This window comes from Sander lucioperca, chromosome 13 (assembly GCF_008315115.2).
Source record: "Sander lucioperca isolate FBNREF2018 chromosome 13, SLUC_FBN_1.2, whole genome shotgun sequence".
NCBI lineage: Eukaryota > Metazoa > Chordata > Actinopteri > Perciformes > Percidae > Sander > Sander lucioperca.
Genome location: NC_050185.1, coordinates 815928 through 838632, shown reverse-complemented (window position 1 = coordinate 838632; position 22705 = coordinate 815928). Strand labels below are relative to the sequence as shown.

The 22705-nt window shown below is 41.7% G+C and overlaps 1 protein-coding gene across 1 annotated transcript; it reads right to left on the bottom strand.

Annotated features, from left to right (window-relative positions):
- On the bottom strand, window positions 1–22608 carry hyou1 (hypoxia up-regulated 1). Its single transcript, XM_031310752.2, has 24 exons — window positions 22356–22608; window positions 19658–19733; window positions 18920–19013; window positions 18676–18754; window positions 18356–18510; window positions 17465–17541; window positions 16884–17065; window positions 15960–16075; window positions 12112–12298; window positions 11782–11916; window positions 9591–9673; window positions 8922–9054; window positions 7579–7763; window positions 6776–6914; window positions 6371–6428; window positions 4774–4850; window positions 4356–4550; window positions 4037–4209; window positions 3857–3944; window positions 3190–3446; window positions 3015–3099; window positions 2262–2523; window positions 2035–2139; window positions 1–318 (listed from the first exon to the last, which is right to left on the bottom strand). The coding sequence occupies exons 2-24, from the start codon at window positions 19728–19730 to the stop codon at window positions 269–271; spliced, it is 2988 nt and encodes a 995-aa protein (XP_031166612.1). The 5' UTR covers window positions 19731–19733; window positions 22356–22608; the 3' UTR covers window positions 1–268.
- Between the last annotated feature and the right edge of the window lie 97 nt (window positions 22609–22705).

Below are 22705 nucleotides of genomic sequence, written 5' to 3'. Positions count from 1 at the left end.
GTTGCACTGCTTCTTCATGGAGTTTAAGTGCCAGTTGCTTACATAATCCATGAAAGACAAGAGAGATGAACAGCACAGAAGAGGAAAGGGGTGACAAGATGAGTGGTCTCCAATCCTTATTCAATCAGCTTCCAGCAGCTCAATAAACAAGGACATAATAAACGAAATTGAAGAAAAACTCAACAGAAAAAACAGAGAGCGAGAAGGAACTTGAACATTTATACACTGTCAATAAATAGTGATTTTTTTCCCCCCCTGGTTCCAGCTGTTATAATTCATCCTGTATGTGGTTTTCAGTTTGGGCCTTCTCCGTTGGTCCTGGAAATGAGGACAGAGAAGGGAAAAATGAATACTGTGTGTATGTGGGGTTACATCAACTCAGTTCATTAGATGTAGGGAATATGTTACCTCTCCAGTCCACGCTACAAGAGTAACTCAAGCCCATGTTTACAGATTTATTAAGGCACACACGAAAGCTGTTGCTATGGTGAAGCCTGATAGCTGAGACTGAATGGCTGAAACATTTCTAAAAGGCCTTGGTTGGCAGTAGATGGAAACATGCTTGTCATCTTACCGGCTGTGCTGAAGTTAAAATACTTGCATCTGATTAGGACTAGGATGCACTAGAATCATTATTGAAATGTAACTTTTCTATTCTATTGCAACGCCTGAGCAATTCCTGATCTTCAGATGTCAGTGAGAGAAGAATGAGCGTTAGCTTTGTGTACATGAGCAGAGTGCTGGGACAGAATTTACCCAGTGAAACCAAATGATGGGAGAACTCGTCAAAATGGAAAACAAATGCTCTTTTGGATGAGATGAGAATGTAATGAAACCCTTTAATGTACTAACTTACATCACATTGTTATGTAAGAGTTAAGACTTCTCAACAGCTGTAACAAAAGAAACACAGCCTGTCACTCCAATTTCATGACATTTTGGTTTGTGTCATTACAGTTCATGGTCCAGACGTGAGCTAATTTTATCTTCTACTGAAAGTATTACATTTATATGTTCCTTGTTTTCCTGAATGAATCATCTTTTTTCATGTGAAAATGACCAGAGTTGCTCAGGACTTAATAAGTAAGGGGTGTAAAGCTTTGAGAGCTGATGGTAAGCACATCACAGGACTCAACTGGCCCCCTGGAGCACGAATTAACTTTTAGCTGTTCTCATACCTCACTACATTGACTACGTTTACATGCACATAATATTCAGATTTTTGCCCTTATTCTGAAAAAGACAATATTCCGAATAAGCTGTTTCCATGATTAATGAAAGTGAATATTCCACTAATATTTCCGTTTACATGCAGCCGTGCAAAATGGAGGACTTGTTGGACCGTGCGAACACAGCGTCCCTCTTCCATTTCTTCAACCAGCTTCTTGAAAAGGTCGTCATAGCGATGTGTGCTCATATCCAGAAACCTGTTGATATACAAGTCTTTAATAATGTTTAAAAGTAGCTGTGTTTCTCCTTCTTATCGGGTCTGCAGCCCTGCAAACTGTTGGCTGGTTGGTTTGTGTACAGTAACCATAGCAACGCACAGAGCTGACCATAAGCCTGCAGTAAAACCCCCGACTGAGACGCATATTCTGAAAGCGCTGTATACACGTCCAAAGAATGCCTCTAAAACCAATTAATACCAAAATATCCCACGTCTTAATGGAAAAAATGCTATATTCGGAAAAAGGCCTTATTCTGAATATCCAACCGGAATATGCTGTTTGCATGAGCTGCATCAAATTCGAAATATTGTCATATTCGGAATAATAGCGGAATACTGGTGTGCATGTAAACGTACTCACTGTTACTGGATAAAGTAACAGAATGATTAAAAAGCTAATGCGATCCATTACAGTAATATCATGTTCAGTGTGTGTTGAGACTGTCAGCCAGGAGTTTGTTCAGTTCATTGGGGATTTCTGAGCATGTAGTTTTATGTTGTATTGGACCACAGTGAATGTGTTCCAATTATTTTGTCCACCCCCTAAAGTTCTCCGGCATCATCAGCAACAGGTTTGGCAGACCGACCTGTATTTGTTTCTTCTGTGGGCTGTGATTGGCTGTCTGAGTCTGAATGTACAGTGCTCTCTTCAGTGGGCGGGGCTTCGCCCGGCTGCACCGCCTCTGGGCTTTCTGTATTCAAATAAAAAAAAACATACATGAAGTTATTTTAAGCCTTATTACAATTCTAATACTTTTTTCATATTCATATTCACAAGGGAGCACCCATAGTCCAGCGTTGCTGTTGGACCCACCAGTCTTTGTGTCCGTGCTCTCCTCTGTGGGAGGGATCACCTTCTCCTCGGTCGTGTTGTTGGCCTTGCTGCTTTTATCAGAGCTGGTGCTGTTCTTGGCTTTGGCTTTAACTTTCGGCTTGGCAAACTTGGCCTTGTTGAGCAAGTAGTTGACCTCTCGGTCCAGCAGAGCCAGCTTGGACTCGATGTCTTTGGACAACAGGACGGGCCGCTCCGTTGGAGAGCGTTTCTCTTGCTCAGCTTCCGTCTGGTTCTTCCAGGTCTGAAGCGGACAGAGACAATGTCACACCTGATACGAGGAGAACTACTCAGCCTGTGGAAACGGTTATAACGTGCACAGTGGCCCTGGAAGGACCCATCTTAAGTCTGAGAAGATGATGTCATAGTGATGTAGTCAGGGTTATCTCAGCTTGAGCTTGAAGACAAGAAATCTATAATAGGACAGCCTGCATTATGGTCTGGGGACATGGAGTTTGAGAGATGTGGGCATTTACCAGGCAAGGAGCATCTAAAAACAGTCCCTAAAGAGATGCATTATGGGAAATGGAGCATTTGACCCATACTAGAAACTAAAAGGTCAGGATTTCAAAGCCTCTGCTGCTTTAATTTTGACTAGTCTATTTCTTTGCAAGTCCCCTGAACTTTATTGAAGAGCAACACTAAAATGGGTACCCTTCTAAGAAAACTAGGTTATCCAGAGTAGTGTCAGTAGTGTGATGACAGCATGCCAATATGAATACATTCACCACCTACCATCGTCTCGTTGATCACTTTTTCTAACATATTCAGCTCAACTTCAGTGAAGATTTGGTCATCCTCTGGAATCAGTTTGGCACTCCTTTGAAAGAAAAGCAAAAATATTTGTCAATACAAAACGTACTGACCCACCACAGAATCCTCACACCTCCACCTTCCTTTCAACACTCGCCTCAGGAAGAAGCTGGAGGTGTTGAGCATGCCGTCCAGGGCGGCCAGGCGCTCGGGCCACTTGCGTCGCTCCTCCACCCTGAAGAACATGTCCTTGCACAGGCTCCTCAGCTGGGACAGCTTCTCTCTCAGCTGCTTGGTGGTGGCGTCATAGCCGTGCTCGTCCATCCACTCCGACGCCTCGCTCAGCTTGGCCGACATCTGCTCCTTCTCGCCCTCGGACACCACCAGCTGGTAGTCCTCCTGGTACAGCTTGTCCTGGAGAGAGAACGCAGGTCGGCTGTTTTTGGGAGGCGAAGTGGTTCTATATGACGGTTCTATTACACCCTGCTTTCTCTCTTGCAGTTTACTTTCTTTCCTTCAAATCATTTTATTTCATATTTCAATTTTACACCAGGTTCCACACCTGGTAGTATATATCCACGATGTTCCACCTCCAGGATTGCCAGATTAAAAAAGAAAGCAAACAAAAAGGAGGGACAACAACCCAAACATAAAGCAGGCTACTTTTTGATTACACAGGTTGTATCTTTATATGAAAGGATTCAACATCTGGGATTATGTTATGTTGGCTTGTATTCCCTTTTAAACTGCATTAATAACTTTCTTAAAAACGCACAAGGATAAAAAGCAAAAGCTGAAAAAATTAAAAAGCTATTGTTGCTTACCTGCGTCTCAAAGATAAACGCTTCCAGGCTGTTAAGTGACTTTTCCCTTTCCTGTTTGGCCAGGTCTCGGTCTGTCAAATCCTGCAACCTGAAGAGATACAAAGACTTGTTTTAGCCAATTAAACTGAGAAGCAAAAAACACAAGAGTTGAAAAGAAGGAAAAAGAAATTGCAGCTTTACTTCTTCTTAGAAGCAGTGACATCATCTGCGGTGGGGTCGAGGATGTCGTTGATGACGAGCTCCACCGTGATCTCTTCAGCGATCTTGCTCTTTTTTAGAGGTTTTGCCTTCTTCTCCTCCTCCTCATCTTTTTCTGCCTCAACGTTTCCAGATTTCTCTCCATCACTTTCCTCCTTTACCAGCAGAAATAAGGTTACTTTCAATACCAAGTCTGTACAGCTTAGTCTGTTTGGAATATAGATTTACACCAAATTTAGAACCGCTCCCCAGATTTGACATCAAAGTGTTTCGAGGAGTGATTACGAGTGACTAGTCTTACCTTGGCATCATTCTTGCTGCCTGCCTCCTCTGTGCCCTCCTCACTTTTTCCTTCGCCTGCACTCTTCTCTGCTTCGTCCTGCTTCTCCTCGTCCTTCTGGGCCTCGTCTTTAACGCCCTCGTCCTTCTGGGCCGTGTCCTTTACGTCCTCGTCCTTGCCGTTCTTTTCAGACTCTGGAGGCACTTCTTCCTCATCCTGCATGCCCAAAATCAGGAAAACAATGTTAGCTGTGATCTCAGGCCAGGCATGCCAGAGCATCATCAATTAATTGTGTTAACGGTTACAGAAGAGCTTGGGCGTGGAGGTACAGCAGTTTATCAGTTTAAGTGTGAAATCTAGTTCATACAGGCCTCACTGTACTTGCTTTATAAACACATCCCTGACCCTGAGTAATTGATGGGGACACAATCACAATTACCTGGACAGGTTCAGTTACATTCGGAGCGGGTTCTGATGATCCTCCTCCAAACAAGGTGGAAATTGTGTTACCCAGTTCTGAAAGAGAGCAAATTGTTGGCTCAGTTAGTCAGTACTAACGAGTCCTGTACAAACTAAAACTGCTGTAGAGGTGAGGCACGGTGGCCCAATAGTTAGCACTATGGCCTCACAGCAAAAAGGTAGTGTTCAAACCTGGGTCGTCCCGGGCCTGTCTGTGTGGAGTTTGCATGTTCTGCATGGGGTTTTCTCAGGGTGCTCCGGTTTCCCCCCACCACCAAAAACATGTTCCCCTCCCTCTCACTTAATTGGAAGTAGCTTTGGATAAAATGATGCAATGTAATGCATGAATCAATGAATGTAATGTAATGCATGAATCAGTAAAAAGGCATGTTCCACATGCAGTACTTTCCTGAATATTGTTCTAAAAGCTGCTACAAAGCAGCAATCAATCTTAAAGAACTGCTGCTGAACCGTGAAGTAGTAGATGAGTAAATAGCATATATGCATCAAAGTGGATCAGAGCATATATAAAAAATAAAACCTGGTAAGGAGTTCTAACCGACCTGTCTGATGTGTGTTGAGGTGTGTCTGGTTGTTCTGTACTTCTCAAATCACATCCTTTTAATGCTGAATTAAAACACATCTACTGGCTAATTTACTGTTCAAGTATACTGCGATGATTGCTAAGCATTTTCTCCAAGTATTTAGTTTGCTCCTTGCGTTGAGAACATATGTCTCAGAACCACGTCTAACCCCGCGGTCTAGACTGCAAACGTCACGTCAGCGTCCATGCGGCCTCGAATCAGCGGCCTATCCTAGCTCTGTCTCGTCCACCAATTCCAAAGCGTGGAGCAGTAGGGCAGGGAGGTGAAGGCGGGCGGGGCAGAGTTGTCCACTGGCAGTAAATGTACAGTTAAGGTTAAAGCTCCTCCAAACCCAAGAGCTTCCTGTGTCTTGTGAAGTCTGGGGGGTTACAAACCTCTCTAGCTCTGTGCAGAGACACAGAACCCCCGCTCCGCCTTGGCAGCATAATGTAGATACATACATTTATTCAGCGTGCGCCCCATGTACCAAAGCCCAGTCCTTACCGCAGCGGCCCGGGGTTCGATTCCAACCCACGGCTCTTTGCTGCATGTCACCCCCTCTCTTCTCCCCCCCCCCCCCCCCTTTCCTGTCTACAGCTGTCCTATCAATTAAAAGGAAAAAATAAAAGCCCAGAGGATAATCTTAAATTGGGCATCAACCTCACGTTTACACACATATTGTTGAATAAATAGACTTGAGGCGTAAATAAACACACGTGTGCACGGAGCAGTCGCAGACAGCTGCACAGATTAAAATGAGAGCGCTGACGCGTGAGACGCAGGACCCAATTTCCACCGAAAATATCAACAACATGCTTTGTGCTGCCTGATTTGAATGAATCTCCCACCCGTTTGTTCCTCTCCACCCACCTGCTGCACAGCAAAATACCACGCAGACGGGCAAAGACAATTTCAGAAAAATAGTGGTCCACGAAAATGATCCCAAAGTGCCACTCTTCTAAAAGAGGTTACACATATGTTTGCAAAACCTACTAGTCAATGTTGATTCCTCTTCTTTCTCCTCCACAATGGTTTCAAACACAGACTCCACCTGTGGATGACAACAATATTAACTTGATTTATACAAAATAAAAACTTTTTCATTCTGGGATTGTTCAACTAAGTTCAATAAAACTAGAAAAGTACACTCAGGGAGCGAGTATAGCCTCAGTTGTCTTTATTGGTAACTGTATAAACAAATTAAGGCAACAATAAACGGGATGATAAGTCCAAACTTCACATTCTGTTCTAACATGCCACAGAAAATAATACATGTATTGGTTGTAAGTCTGACATACCAGAAGGTAAAAACTCTCAAATAGTGCATCCTAAAAACAAAAAGGAGCTGGCGGTTACAGGTTTGACTGTGTGAATGTTCAGTAACAAAGTGGAACTGACCCGATCCAGCAGGAGCACCCCGCTCTCATCCATGTTGAAATGGGCTTTGATGCCTTTTGACTCTGCGTCTGTGTGCTTCTGGAAGCTGCTGCCTATTCCAGACAGTTTGACTGTGGTCAGGTTCAGGGAGCCAAACACACTGCAAAACAGGGAGAGAGAGGAGAACATTGAAATTACGGCTGCACAATATATTGATTTTTTTTTATCGTTAACACGATATTAACTTGCGCAATAACCACATCGCCATCTGTGACATATCGCTAAAGACAGAGATGTTTTGTGTTAGTTGTATCAGTAGAAAACTGCACTTTATAATGTGACTATCACTTTTTTTTTAGTGGTGCATTTTATGTTCAATTCAATTTGTTCAATAAATAATTGAAAATGATTTTCTTGTTTGTTGTAATTTAGCAGAATACTGAAAGCAGCAGAAAGGCAGAACTAAGTACACTTTAAGATCTGTTTATTGCAAGTAATATTGTCATCACCAACTTTATTGCATATTTTCCTCATATCGTGCATCTCTAATCGTGCATCTCTATAGTTCAAATCACGAGGGATAAAGTGATGTATGGAATCATACGGCTGAACCTCTTTGAAAGCCGTCAAAGTCAAGTCAAGTGCTAGAATACGTCAACTTTTCTGTGAACTTTGGTTCCTCCTAGTTGGTCCTTAGTTTTTATTACCAATCGTCCAGGAATGATATTTAGTCACACTGCTTGAGTGATCCAATTTGTGTGCAGAAAAAACCTTTTCCCTGAGCTCCAGGAAGCAGAGAGTGCCAAAGCAAGCAGCCAACCAACCTGAGGTCCTCCTGGCTGAGGAAGCTCAGGTCTCCGTAGTTGATGTAGAACTCAAAGTCATCGTTGTAGCGGTTGAATGTAATGACCTTGCGCTGGGGGTAGGGCGCCATCCTCTGGAAGAGGATACGTTTGTTGTGTTTCAGCGTTTTGATCCCCTCTTCCTCTGTCTCACGGGTGAACTCCACCTGATGGAATCAGATGACATGTGGTCGGGGTTAACATGGCTTAAATTCAGGATTTGCAACTGTGAACAAGGCATGGCATCCCATTTGGATTCAAGTCCTGCTCCAAAACACTCTGAACAGTGTACTGCATATCCATTTTGAACACACATCACTTCCATAGCGGAGTGCTATTAAAGGGTAATATTTTTTTTCTTCAACCTGTACCCTATTTTCCCATGCATTTGTGTCTAAGTGACTAATGCGAACAGAAATTGTTAAAATTGGTCCGGTATTGAGCAAGAACGCTGTAACCGGCAGCTGCAAATCGGGCTGCCACCCTATAGGACAAATGTTAGCGTCCACTAAATGATCTGTTTTGCCACTGACAGACTCAGATTATTATTCTAAGTGTCTGACAACATTATGAAAGGATCCCTACAGAGATAGGACTTTGTTAAAGAGTAAAATCCTTCATGTTTAACATGAAACCGCTTAGAAATCCCCATCACAAAACCCACCAGACTCCATGTAAATAATCAGTACTTTTAGCGTGTGTAGAGCCAGTATATCTCCACATGTAAATGGGTGAACTGAGAGTTCATATCAACCAAACCAGAGGGGTGATTGTTGGAACAGTGGAAAGATGAACCAAGACGGCTTTTAATGGTTTTATTTCGTTTCCGTCGACTTTGAATGAAGTGTGTTTTTACGATGATAAAAGTATTGTTTATTTAAATGAGGTTTGGTGAGTTTGGTGATAGCAATCTTTCACAGCTTCATGTTAAACGAAAATGATCTTACTCTATTAGGGACCCTTTCCATATTGTTGTCAGACACACTGATAATTGGAGCCTGTCAGTGGCAAAAACAGCACTTTAGTGGACGGAAATTGAAGGTGCACACTTGCCCAATAACATTACATTGCAGCTTGTTTCGCCACTGCCAACTGCAGCGATCTCACTTAATACTGGACCAGTTTCAAAGATTGTTGTTTCCATCAGTCACTTAGACACAAAATCATAGGAAAATAGGGTCCAGGTTGAAAAACAACAATGTTACCCTTTAAAATACAGCTTCCCAACCAAGGTTTAATATTGTTCATTTATCAGCAAAGCCTATAACTTTGAAATATTTAAATGCGTCTCCAGCAGCATGAGGCGTTGAATGACCTGCACTGACCTGAATGGGGAAGACAGCTGCGTCCCGGACCAGGAAAGGTTTCACCTTGAAGGCCTTGCTGAGGGCAGCAGCCTGGTACACGGCGCCCATGGCGGCCGCCTCGTCTGCGTTGATGTTCTTGCCAAGCTCCCCTCTGCATGCAAACACACACAGTTACAACCAACCAAAGCTGCTCAACTAAAACTCTACTTTCTCTCATTAATCTGAATCAGGTATGTTGCCGGGTAGGTTTTCACATATAGGGAATTTGCCTTGGCGTTTGGTGCATAACAATAAACAAGAGAAAATAAAAATAAAGGCAAGTACTGCAAAAGTCAAGAAACATAAATATAGAATAGGGAAATTACAATAAGAATATGAAAAAATATGTACAATATATCGGTTTTAAAGCTATAGTGTGTAGTTTCTGTCTCCACCATGGAGGAATTCTAAGTAATGACAACAAAACTGTCAGCCCGTCCACATGATACAAGCCTTCTGTGACTGCGCGCCACAATTTAAATGAGGAACGTGCTAAAGTTCACAGTGTGTGTGTCTATGGGGAGGTACGAGTTTGACGAGTCAGTGACAAAGCAATGTGGAATCAAGGTTAAAGTTGTGGGAGAATGTACTTGTTGGTTTATGTTCGTGAAAGTGAAAGTTATTCATATCTCAGTGGTTGACACGTACTTCCCCACAGCTTTGAGCAGCACTTCCTGAACCTTGGGGACACGAGTGGAGCCACCGACTAAAATCACCTGCTCAATTTCATCCTGTTGGCACAAACAGAAGAACTCAGATTATCAGCAGTAATACAAACATCCATTCACTTATACTCACTTCTCATTATTTCAAAAAATATTTCCCCCTACAATAACATTTCATCAGTCCACACCTTAAGAATGACAAATGACCTAAACATGTTTGGCCAAAAAAAGTTTTGCTTTTGTGCCCCTATCACTTTGTCTTCCAATCAGAAATGTAGACAGAAGGACAAGTAGGAGAAATATCTATCCCCTAACCAAACTTGTGCAGAACGACGTATGTGCACAGTTTCACACTGGAAGACCTTTTTTCCCCTTTACATTCATCTGCTGGAGGGGGAAAGTTTCTCTGTGCTCACCTTAAATATCAGTTTAACACATGTACGCACCAGCCGGTCTTTTGACATCACAACTAGTTTGGAAGCCAATCGTGGTCCAGAATGTAACTAACACATAGGGTACCAATTCAAGACTTTAGGCACCGACCGAATTGACTCTAAAGTATCGAGTATCGAAAAATGCCTCGTCATTCCATACCCAATTCCAATACCTAAGGAGTAAATCTCAGAGTCAGTGAGCCAATAAGCATGCAGCATGCTTCTGTACCAAGACCTACTGTGATTGGCTGTCTAATGTTACATGTCGTAGAGGTACGCAGGAAAAACTCTACGTTACAGAGAGACGGCTCATGTAGTCGGAGCTGAAACATTAAAAAAAGGATTTGTGCCATAATGTTGTAATTTCTTTTTGTTTTATAATATTGGTATCAAAAAAAAGTATCGTTTAGGAATGGGAATAATTGGTATCGGTACCGGAATTTTTTGAACGATACCCAGCCCTACTAACATAAGCGTGATGTAGAGGTGGGCCGATTTACGGTTTTGCCGGTCCGGTCCCGTGTGCGAGCTTGAATTGGTTTGATTTTATGCAAACCGGTTGAACATTGTCATGACAGGTTCCGGCAAAATTAAAATCCAATTTAGCCTACTGCGTTAGAACCAAGCAGGGTTGGGCAGTAAAGTTGGGCAGTAAGACGCTGCAGCGGCGTTGGAACGACATTTCTCTGTAGCGTCGCTGTTGTCTGACTCAAATAGCTTTTCAGTAGCTACGCTCTTTTATTGATCAAGTAGTGCGTTAGCGCCACACAAGCTACATTTCCTCAAGCATTTGCATTCTGCTACGGTCTGAAATCAATGCCATCGCCAAACACAGACGTGTAGCTCGTGAACATGGATGTATTAAAAAACAAAAAAAAAAAAAACAAAAAAAAAAAACAGCTGATGTAGTAAACTACTGTTGCCATGTTACTGTAGCTTAGCTTGCTAGAATTATTTGGGGGCTAATGTTAGCTTCAGTGTAGTAAAGCGTCATTTAATGTAGTGTAAATGGTTGATTAGCTCACTAAACTTCCCAAGTAGCTGCCTCACACTGGTAATAATAAGCAATATGACAACATAATTAACGTAAAGTTTTTTTTAAATAAACGTGCCACTAGTGTCTGACAGGCTATAGGTCGTTACTGCCAGGTGGTGCCATGGAGGAGATTTTGGATGTAAAGCTGAAAGAAAGAGCCGAGCTGAAAAGAGGCAAAGTGTCATGGGGCTGTTACCACCATGTGGACTGAAGTCGCTCCACTCTCATTATGGGCTCTCTCATCAGTCTCACTCTGGGACGGGTGAGACAAGTAGGACACCGAGTGGTAAAAGTCAGTATACCGGTCTGGTCTGGTCCTTTGCTTTATATCAAACCGGTTTGAAAAGGTTTACACTGGCCAAAGCCCTGGCTAGTGTGATGTAAATCATGAAACTTACAGTGCACTTAGAATGCACTTTTCAAATGACGAAGACATCTCGTGTCTAGCAGTTCTAATACAAGTCATGACTGCCTTCAAAAAATGGTGGGGTGCAGGACAACGCATGTCTATATATCATATGAATATAGGAGTCTATAGCCCATTGTTGATAGGAGTCTCTTTTCCTAGGCCTAGTCTTATCAAGCTTTTCTGTATCCTGAGTCTGCAGTGGCCTACAGCCAAATGTCATCATCAAAGTTTCATCTTATCCTGTCATGTGCAACACTTGATACGACTAGTAGGGCCAGGTAATGAGTATACTGACCAGCTTCATTTCTGCAGTGGCGAGGGCGTCCTGCACCGGGCCAGGCACTCTCTCAAAGAGATCTGCACACAGCTCTTCAAACTCAATCCTGGTCACCTTCGCTTTAAAGTCAATGTCATCCATCAAACCTTCCACCTGAAGAAAACACATTTGCTTTCACTGCATCTGTAGCACTGATCCTATTCTTATAGAAAAATCAAGAGACATTGCAACATTTCTAAGATTCAAAAACAGCCTCACATTTTTGTATTTTAAGTCAGGTGCTGCAGATGGATTACAGCCATGGTTTTGGATGGACTAAGGGTTGCATGTTCAGGTCCCTGGACTCACCTGGGCCATGAAGTCGGCGTTGGCACTGAGCACGGTCTTGAGCCTCTGAGCCTCTTTGAGGAGCTTGGCCATGGCTCGGTGGTTCTCCCTCACATCTTTCTTGCTCTTCTTCTGCTCATTGAATAGTTTGGCCAGGTGGTCCCGGAGTCGCAGGTCCATCTCAAAGCCCCCCAACCCACGGTCAAACCTATAGCCAGAACAAGAGAAGCACACCTTAGTCTGAGGGCTGAAGTACCATTTTATAATGAGCTCTGGGGTTTTTAAATCGGCCGACAATCAAAAGCAAGAAGCATTTCCTATCTTTCAAATACACTTCAGGATAAACACACACCCACATGAAGCATCTATATAACCCTTATCTGTGGATGGCTGAGGCACGAGGAGCCATTATGTAGGGATGCACTGATCTGAAACTGACTCAAACAGCTGGGTCGGTATCGGTGACAATGGGGTCCATATGTACATTATATACACCCACATTTTAATTCCTCTTTCCAATTTGTTGCTGCATTTCAAATGTAAACGTGAACTGTATTTCCTGTTCATTTTAAAGATTTTTACCAAGTTGCCGTTTTTACAAATCATGAAAATGACACATTTTTTACGCAACAAGTTTCCACTCTGGGACTAAAACAGAGCTTCTACTGTAACACACCGAGATGGTCACACACAGGCAAATGGTAATTATAGCTGCACATGAGGGTTCTTTCATATTTCATTCCCGACAGGGTGTTTCTACACTCTCATTCCATCACTGCAGCTCAGGATAACAGGACAACTTTGTGAGTATAACGTATATTTAGACTGAATGAGACGATAATTGGAAATAAAATCTACACCCATTATCGTCTTTTACAGGAAAAAAAAAAAACACATACTGTTAATCATCTCAGTAGGTTATATATGCACATTTCAATCAGATAGACCTTATCAGTGGTTAACTTCTTTGAGCCTTTTCCCCCCACAGACTCTGGACTTTACTGCTCTGCTTTGGCAAGAGAAAAAGCAAGACTTTGAACAGTCTTTAAGGGTTTCACATTCTAGTTGTGCTATTATATTGTATACATTTCAGTAGGGGTGGGAATCACCAGGCCACGCAATATATCATCACTATACTTATGTCACGAAAGTATATTATTGGGATTTTAAACATTCTGCAATTTATTACCTTTTTTTCCAAACTTTAATTTTTTCCCAATTTCTAATGATGTCCCCAAGAGGAAACTTGTTAACATCTGTTTCATCTGAAAAGATACATTTCTCTATTTGTTCATCTCACTTCAATGTTATTGCTGTAAAATGGGATTGTCAAGCAGACAAACTGACCAACACATGTAAAATAATAGATGGATACTTGGTGTGTGTGTGTCAAGATACTATGCTGTATCGATTTTCCCCCCCTGACTGAATATCCCAAAGGTTCACCGTTTCATTTCATGGCATATGAACTACTCCTCCCTGGATATGACATGTGATTATAATTACCAGCTAAGAACCTCTTACCCATCCATTAACATGCTCTGAGTAAGGCTGCACAATATTAGGAAAATATCTAATTACGATTATTTTTGACTGATATTGCGACTGCGATATGATTTACGATATTGGAGGGAATGATCATTTTCGTATCATTATTCTCATTTTCATTGAAAAATATAAAAAAAGGATCTGTACCAAACAAAGATGTTTTCTGTAGTCTGTAGGATAGGATTTGTATGCCGAGACGTCTCTGCAGCACCACAATACTTCATTCACAATGGTTTGACACATATTTTGCCTTTAACAAAGATTGCACCCCCCTATGATTTGGATATTGCACTATTCCATATTGCGATTTCGATAACATTGCGATTAAATTGTGCAGCCCTAGCTCTGAGCTGGATAGAAAAACAGAGTGCACAGATGTATGTTATGATCACTGATGCTAAGCTCAGTGTAACCTAAAGAGAGCCAGACTAAGTTAAACTGCTCATGGTACAGCCCTCTGGCTAACTGCAGTTTCATCAGCAAAACAAATTAGTCTTCCTTCCTCTAATTCGTGAAACCACTTTTAGGTTTTTCACTACTTTCGTTAACCATTAAAAAAAAAAAAAAAAAAAAAAGAAAACTAGCACATTATATTTTTATATTTGCCTATCCGCAAACCACATGTTAACATTGGCTGCGTACAAAATAACTCTACTAAACGTGCACCAGCACTGCTGAATGAGACTGGTCCACAGTACACTGACTGGAATGAAGACGTGGGTGCCAAAGTTCCACCTGGGAGGCAGCCTATCGGCTTCATCTAATGTCAGCTACCCACACTGCAGGTGGAGATGCATATCTGGCCATGTTGTGTGTGGTCTGTTCTCGGTCTGCGTCTTCCTGTTTACTGAGTTTCACACAGGATGAGGAGAGCAGGACTGAAATAAGGTAAATCTACCAAAGTCTTGTGACATAGACTAGACTTCAGAGATTAATATAATGTGTGTGCGGCTCAGACTAAAAGCTTACTTGACTTAATTTAAGAATGACTGCATTCTTACTTGACTTAAGAATGCCCCAAAAATGTGAAAAGTGGCTCCAAAAGCCAGAATGAACCTCCCACTGGTTACAGTGACAACTGAGCCTCTGTGTGTATGACAGATGCACACACCACCCTGTACTGATGTTGACAATAAGACTCCAAACACACAGAAAACCTTTAGGAAGCCCATTTTCACAAAAGTCATTTCATGTTTCCAAGTCACGTCAGCAAAACTGAAGCACGGGGTGGGAATGTGAAATACTCTTCCTTTATTTACTAAAATGCATTTTGAAATCTTCACATATGATAGCAATAACAGAAACAACACATTACCAATTAAATAATCATAAAATAAAGTGAAATACACTATTAATAAACAGTAAAGTATGAAATTCTATTTATTATATGAATTGAGTTTTAATCATAAAAGGTTATTTTCTCATAACAGTTATATTGCACTTCATTTACATTGTATTATAGATATTTATTTCATAATGGAATTTTCCCATTTCAGAGGAGTCACCACCCCACCTCACGCCTCAGCCAATCACATGCCCCTCCTACCTTAAAGGTTATTACATTACTTTATTGTGTATTAGTTTATGTTTATATTTTAAACTATTTTTATTTTATTTGTTTTAAGATTTTTTTGGGCATTTTAGGCCTTTATTTTTATAGGACAGCTGAAGACATGAAAGGGGAGGGGGGGGGATGACATGCAGCAAAGGGCCACAGGGCGGAGTCGAACCTGTGGCCGCTGCGTCGAGGAGTAAACCTCTATATATTGACATATACATTGAAACTATTTATTAATGTTTATTTTATTGCAACATATCTTATTTAATATTGAACATGTTTATCCCCGTCTTGAAAAGGTTTTAGAAGACAAAAGCAATATCTTTTATCTGCATCACCATGTTGAGCCATGTCAGACTGGTGTGAGACAGGCCGGGCTCTCTGTACCATTAGACTAGGGCTGGGCCATATATCCATATTATATCAACATCAATAATTGAGGGTAGATATCGTCTTAAATTCTGGGTATCGTAAAATGGTATAAGGGATGTCTTTTCCTGGTTTTAAAGGCTGCGTTACAGCAAAGTGACGTCATTGTCTGAACTCACCAGACGGTTCTAGCTGTTCTGTTATTCACCTTTACCCACTTAGTCATTGTATCCACATTATTGATGATTATTCATCACAAATCTCATTGTGAAGATATTTTCAACAGTCAACCCCACATCAAATGTATGGTGATATTTGATTTTCTCTGCATCGCCTGGCCCTACATTAGACACAGTCAGCACTGTGCTGGGAGGAGCGTTCTCAGTGGACTCACCCGACGCCTCGGATCTGTAGCTGGGGCTGGGTGCCATACTCCTTGGTCTTGACCGTCTGATAGGTGACGATGGTGGCAGTTGTGCTGCCCGAGCCCATGTCATAAAACATCATGTTCTGAAAGGGAACAAGATCGCACTTTCAGCAATCTGCAGTCTCTTATCAGTTGAGCTTGATATCCTACACAGTAACAGATGGTAGGATACATTTTAGGATAAAGCTGTCAGTCTTTGACAATCTATACGTTTTATCATCATCAAATCTCTTTATGAGGAGCAAAACCAACAATGAGTTCCTCTATCTCTCAATACGTTCTGACTTCTTTACTCTGTCTGTGGCATTCAACTCCAAGCCCATTGGCTCCTACTGAAGATGTACATCTTCACAAATGACTCACAAATATATAGTTTCATTTGTTTTTTTGTCATTTCCTAAAACAGCTGGGCAGTTTTTAACAGTCAAACAGGTGCTGTAGTGAGTACTGTATTTGTGGTAGCAGGACTGTGTGTATGTATGTATGTATGTATGTATGTATGCATGTATGTATGTATGTATGTATGTATGTGTGTATGTGTGTATGTGTGTATGTGTGTATGTGTGTATGTATGTGTGTGTGTATGTGTGTGTGTGTGTGTGCGTGTGTGTGTGTGATTGAGTCAAAATAAACTCCAGTGTGTGTTCATGGTAATTATGGAACATGTCAGCCAGTGCAACACTGATGTGTTTTAATAGTTTTAGGACAACAATGGAGCTCTATGGCACAGATAAAGAAGAAGAAGATATGTCAGGCTTTGATACACACGATACTAGTTAGTAGATACATTCACTGGTTTGGTGTTTTCATGGGATTAGTTGACTAACAAAACTATAGAATATCACCAGAGGAATTCTTGACGCGTGTTTGGGAGTAATGCTGAATATGCACCTTAACTGTGTTGTCGATATCTTTCCTCCTGAAGACGCCATAGTTCAGGGCCACGGCGGTGTTGTCGTTGATGAGTTGAAGGACCTTTAGACCGGCCATCTGTGCAGCCTGCAGGACTGCCCTGCGCTCTGCCTGGTTGAAAAAGGCTGGGACGGTGATCACCGCATCTTTGATTGGTTGTTCTGGGAGAGATTAGGAGGAAGAAGAAAAAGTAATATGCTGCACATTAGGGCTGTCTGTATTCTGCTTTAATACAACAAACTGCTTGTTGAATATAAAACAAATGAAATCATTCCCATCACTCCTTTTTTGAACAAATTCAACAATGAATAAAAAAGGCACCACTACAAAAGAATGACCGTTCCATTATAAAATGCAGTTTCCTACTGATATTTTCTTACAACTAACACAAAAAACCTCTGAGTGTCTTTCGCGATGTGGCGCAGCCTTTAGCGACGTGTTTATTGTGCCAGTTGATATTTGGGTTGTCGATAGATTAAAAAAACCAATATCTTGTGCAGCCCTACTTCACATATTCCAACATGTCACAATGATGCATCTTCTTCCACGATCAAACTCACCTGCAAAGTCCTGAGCCAGCACACGAGAATAGTTGAGCACCATGCCGAGGAGCTCCTCCGGCGTGTACTGCATCTCTCTGGCACAAACACCAAGCACAGATCCACGTTAGAGGCCCCGTTCTAAACCAGGCTTATGGCTTTTTTTATCATCTATTGAAAAGGTTTTTGCAGGTGGTACTTTGGTATTGATGTTTCCATGACAACTGCTATAGCACCCCTAAAGAAGCAAGCGGCCGCTTTGAGGACCACGGTAAGATTTTCTCTGGCTGTTTGCATTTTTAGACAGAGGTATCATCTCCATGACAACGCCTCGTTGCACTTCCGTTCTAACTCTCGACTTTTTTGTAGCTGGATATATCATTTGTTGCGTCTAAATATGAATGTGGATAACGTTAGTGATAGTGAGATGCTTGATACAGTTACATTTCTAGTGATGAATCAGCAAAAACACGTTTTACTTCTCTGATTCACGGCTTTGTTCTAACGCTGCTGGGCGCTCTCTCTTCAGTCACTCTCTATGTGGCTCGACCATATAACGTTACCGTGCTATCGGACGGTCAATGAGGCTCCGTCTAAAACTGCCATTTTGACCAGCTGTTTGTAACATTAAAATAAAATGGATTATGGATCATTTCATTTCTATAGTTTATAGCTGACTTTACTAGCTGACTTCTCTATTGGCTGTTGAAACAGGTGAGGTATACCCTGGAAATCCAGAGTTCTCGCGGGAGCACAATTTGAATTAGCTCAGCGAGTCACTCTGGCATTGAGTAATGATGCTCATTAACTATGCCCTGGTAGCCGAGCTGCACCAATCACATCGGTGTATCTGATATAGGCGGGCCAGAGGCGAGCTAAACAGATGACGACAGTTTAAATATAAAGACTCACTCTGAATTTTTAAAGTACACTGTGCCTCTCACTGGGTCCTCCAGCAGCTGGTGCTCAGGGAACCGTTTCTTGTAGAGCTCCACCTGGAGGTTATCATGCTTTTTGCCCAGGAGGCTTTGGAGGTGTCTGTAAACTGTTTTGGGGTTCTTCACAGACTGAAATGTATACAATATGTGACCATTAATAGCACACAAGGAAAAGTATTACATTATTTTCAGGTCATTTGAATTTGTGAATAATGCATTGACAGTGCAAACAATATTCACTACATCGGGCTGATATTCTATCAAATTCCATTAAGGACACTTGAGAAGTCATACCCATCCTAGTGCATTGTCTCCCAAAAGTCTTTCATTTTCCTTGAGACATACAGCCGTGGGGGTTTTCCTCCTCGACTCCCTGAAGAAAACAGAATAGTGTTCAACTCTGAAATGTTATTGCATGCTGCATTCATTTCACTTGCTTTTGTACTTTGCTTGTCCGTTAATTTAGTGCGCTCTGAAGGAAAGAGAAAACTTGGCGTGGGCACGCCAGGTGTGTTCCACGATGGTGACAAAAACTCACTTGTTGAGAACAATCTCCATCGGCACACCAGGTTTCACTATCGCCGTTTTCATCCACTCACTGCCCAGGTCAACGGACATGACGGCTACAGTCACTGCAAACACAGAGACAGGTGTTACATAAACAGGGTTTCTGCAGGTTTCACCAAGTCAAATTTAAGACTTTTTAAGACCATAATGAATCAAATTTAAGACCTATATCACGACAACAAAAACAAAATGTCAGATGTCAGAGTCTGGAAACAATTCCCCGATTTCCTCATTGGCATTATGGGACTGGTGTCTAGATCGGCTGCAATATAAGTTGCATGTTGTTCTCATTTGTAGTCGTAATACAGCAAATTATATTTGGCGACAGAAAGAACTACAACACCAAAAAATAACATTAAAAGGCACTACAATGAGCATTAGAGGTAGCGTTACATTGACGTAGGAAAAGCGAGTAAGAAGAACACAATACTTTGATTTTGAAATTTTAGACTGTTTTTTTTAGACATTTTAAGACCCTGCGGAAACCCTGATAAAGCCAGCAAGGCAACTAACACCAAAGAACCCAAGGTACAGAGGAGTTGCATTATTGATCTAGCTTATCTATTTCCAAACACTGATGGATAATCGCTGTATATTCTCAGTGCTGTAAACCGGTTCAATCTCCTTTGGTTGGCAGCACTGCTCGACACCATGACCAGGGCTTCACGTTAGAAAAAATATGTCTGTGTATGTGGATGGATCATATTACCTGTGTGAGAAGGCAACATTGCCAGAACAAGGCAGAAAAGAACAGCAAGCGCCAGCTTCCTCCCCCCCATCATGAGCTGTAAAGAGAAAACAAAAATAAAACAGTTATATAATTCAACTGGGAGGATTTGCACAGATCCTCACCGGTCCTAACTCTGTCCATATGTTCCAAGTGTGGTAAAACCTCAGCTTTGAACCTTTAAAGTGCTCATATTATGCTCATTTTCAAGTTCATAAATTGTATTTAGAGGTTATATCAGAATAGGTTTACATGGTTTAATTTTCAAAAAATATTTTTGTTGTACTGCACATCGCAGCAGCTCCTCTTTTCACCCAGTGTTCAGGTCTCTGTTTTAGCTACAGAGTGAGACCTCTCACTTCTGTTCCATCTTTGTTGGGAGTCGCACATGCTCAGTACCTAGGTAAGGACTACTAGCCAGTCAGAAGCAGAGTATGAGGGCGTGTCATGCTAGCATTATAACATGTGTTCCAAAGTGACCACGTTTGTCTCTGAAGTAAAGGCTGGACTACAATAGAGCTGTTTGGAGCAGTTTGTGAACAGTGTTTTCTGTTGGAGATGGTAAGTCCCTTTGGGGTGGACTTTGGGCTTTCTCACTTTGTAAACTTGTAACATTCACAAAAAGATATATAACACAATAAAAGGAAAGTTCTCCATGGACTGGCTCCTCATGTATTGAGCCAGTTTGTAAACACAGTACCAAACGCTTACAGATCTACAAGGAGTGCAGCAAGAGGTGACTGCATTGTCCCGTTGAGGAGAAGTGCATTCGGTCAAACAGCTTTTTCAGTCAGCGCTGCTCGTGAATAGAACCTTATTCCAACTCACATTAGAAATTTTAAAATATACGTTTCTTTTAAATTTAACTTAAAGAAGTGGCTAACAGGTAATCAGGACTGTCGACATTACATGTAGACACTAAATCTTGCTGCTGTCTTGTCTTTCCTGTCCTGCCTGTTTGTGCCACTTGTGCTATGCCTACGAAGTTGTCGGTTACATGGACTGAACGTTTAGCTTGTGTGTGTGTGTGTGTGTGTGTGTGTGTGTGTGTGTGTGTGTGTGTGTGTGTGTGTGTGTGTGTGTGTATATATATATATATATATATATATATATATATATATATATATATATATATGTATTGATGTTGATAGTGACAATCTGTTCTGTTTATATGTTGATCTTGTCATTTTTTAAATGTTTACATTTATAGTCAATTTTACCTGTATTGGGCTAAACCCATATGTACTATTATAATCCTTTTATCTTTTTAGGTGTGACACTGTACTATCTGTCCAGGGACAGCATTTGTAAAATAGCTGTTTGGCTAATTCTGGCACATTTTACATTTTCATATGTATTATTAGTGTGCATTGTCCCTGTTAAATAAATGGGAAAAAGCCAAAAAGCATAATATGAGCACTTTAAGCTTTGACCCTCATCACACACCCCCATCAACACAGAACCCCTGTAGACATGCTTTTTGTCCAGTGTTGTTGCATGTCCTTTCCATTCTTTATGTGGGAGCAGGTGCAACACAATGAGGAACAAGAGGATTCCCACTTGAAAAGCCAAACCTGACCTTTTTGCCAACATTCACAGGGCTTTTCCACGAGTAGAAACTGAGATATACATCACACTCTGTCTTTTGATAAATGTCCAATCACTGCTTATGGTTCCTCATGGTTCTTCAGTGCTTAATGTGGCTGTTTAACTTGGTGTACCACTGCCAGGTGGTGCCACGGCCTTTGTCCAAGGATATGCAAAGCAGTTCATGCACCTGATCTCTCTCTCTCTCTCTCTCTCTCTCTCTCTCTCTCTCTCTCTCTCTCTCTCTCACACTCTCTCTCTCTCACACTCTCTCTCTCTCTCTCTCTCACACTCTCTCTCTCTCACACTCTCTCTCTCTCTCTCTCTCACACACTCTCTCTCTCACACACTCTCACACACTCTCACACACACACACACACACACACACACACACACACACACACACACACAGGTGTTGACACTTCCAAACACGTGGCATTACAATCATTGTCAAGCTTTGATGTTGGCTAAAGCTTTAATATCTACAAGAAACCACTCTGCACTCAAGAGGAAATATGGGTTTAATAGAAATATGGGAGTATATGGGTTTTTTCAATGATGCAAATGCATACTGTAGGAAGAGCTTAACATTCAGATTGAGTAACGTTAACTTAACATTGTGATTAAGGAAGAGAAAATCAGGCAATCTGCGTAGAACCCACTGTTAGCCCCCGGTGAGGCAGTGACGCATGAATGCAAAATGGATGCACACAACTCAAACCCACATTATTCGAAGAAAAATTAAAAATTGAAAGTCTAGTCTTTTAGCTTTTGGAGATTAGCTAACGTTACTTTGATGAACTGGCTAACGTTAGTTGTAGAAGTGGCTGATGTGTATTAGCTAACGTTGGATACAACAATTATTGTTCAGCATTACATCGTTAACGTTTACCATTAACCGTTCAATTCAAAAGCAACCGGACAACGTGGACCACATTCGGACCCTTCCAATTAAAAAGCCATCACTATTGAGCTGGAAGAAATAGCTCTAACATAAGTTGACAGCTAACGTTACTGTTAGCTAGCTCACTGTCTGACAAACAGCAGTATGAAAGCATGATTGACACACTGTGCTGCTGTAGCATGAACTTACCTTTCCTCAGCCGGCACAAATGCAAGTATTGGTTGGGCTTCTCCGGCCGGGTTCTGAGATTAATTTTGCTAGTCCTGCCTTGATTCAGAGCCTCTTTGTTGTCACGCTTGGTCGTTTTTAGTTCCCCTTATCACCGGCTCGCTCTCAGCAGTCGGGCCCGGAACGCGGCGTCACCTCATTGGATCCACTGAAGCCGCTGCTTGGAGAAAAACTGACGTCAAGCTAACAGTAACCAAACATACTGTTTCCGGTTGGCATTTAAGCGCAAAACACATCGTAGACTAGACAGGCAGGTAAAGCAACCTACTCAAATAGTTACTTTTAATTGGATAGCTGCTGCCCCCGCCGAC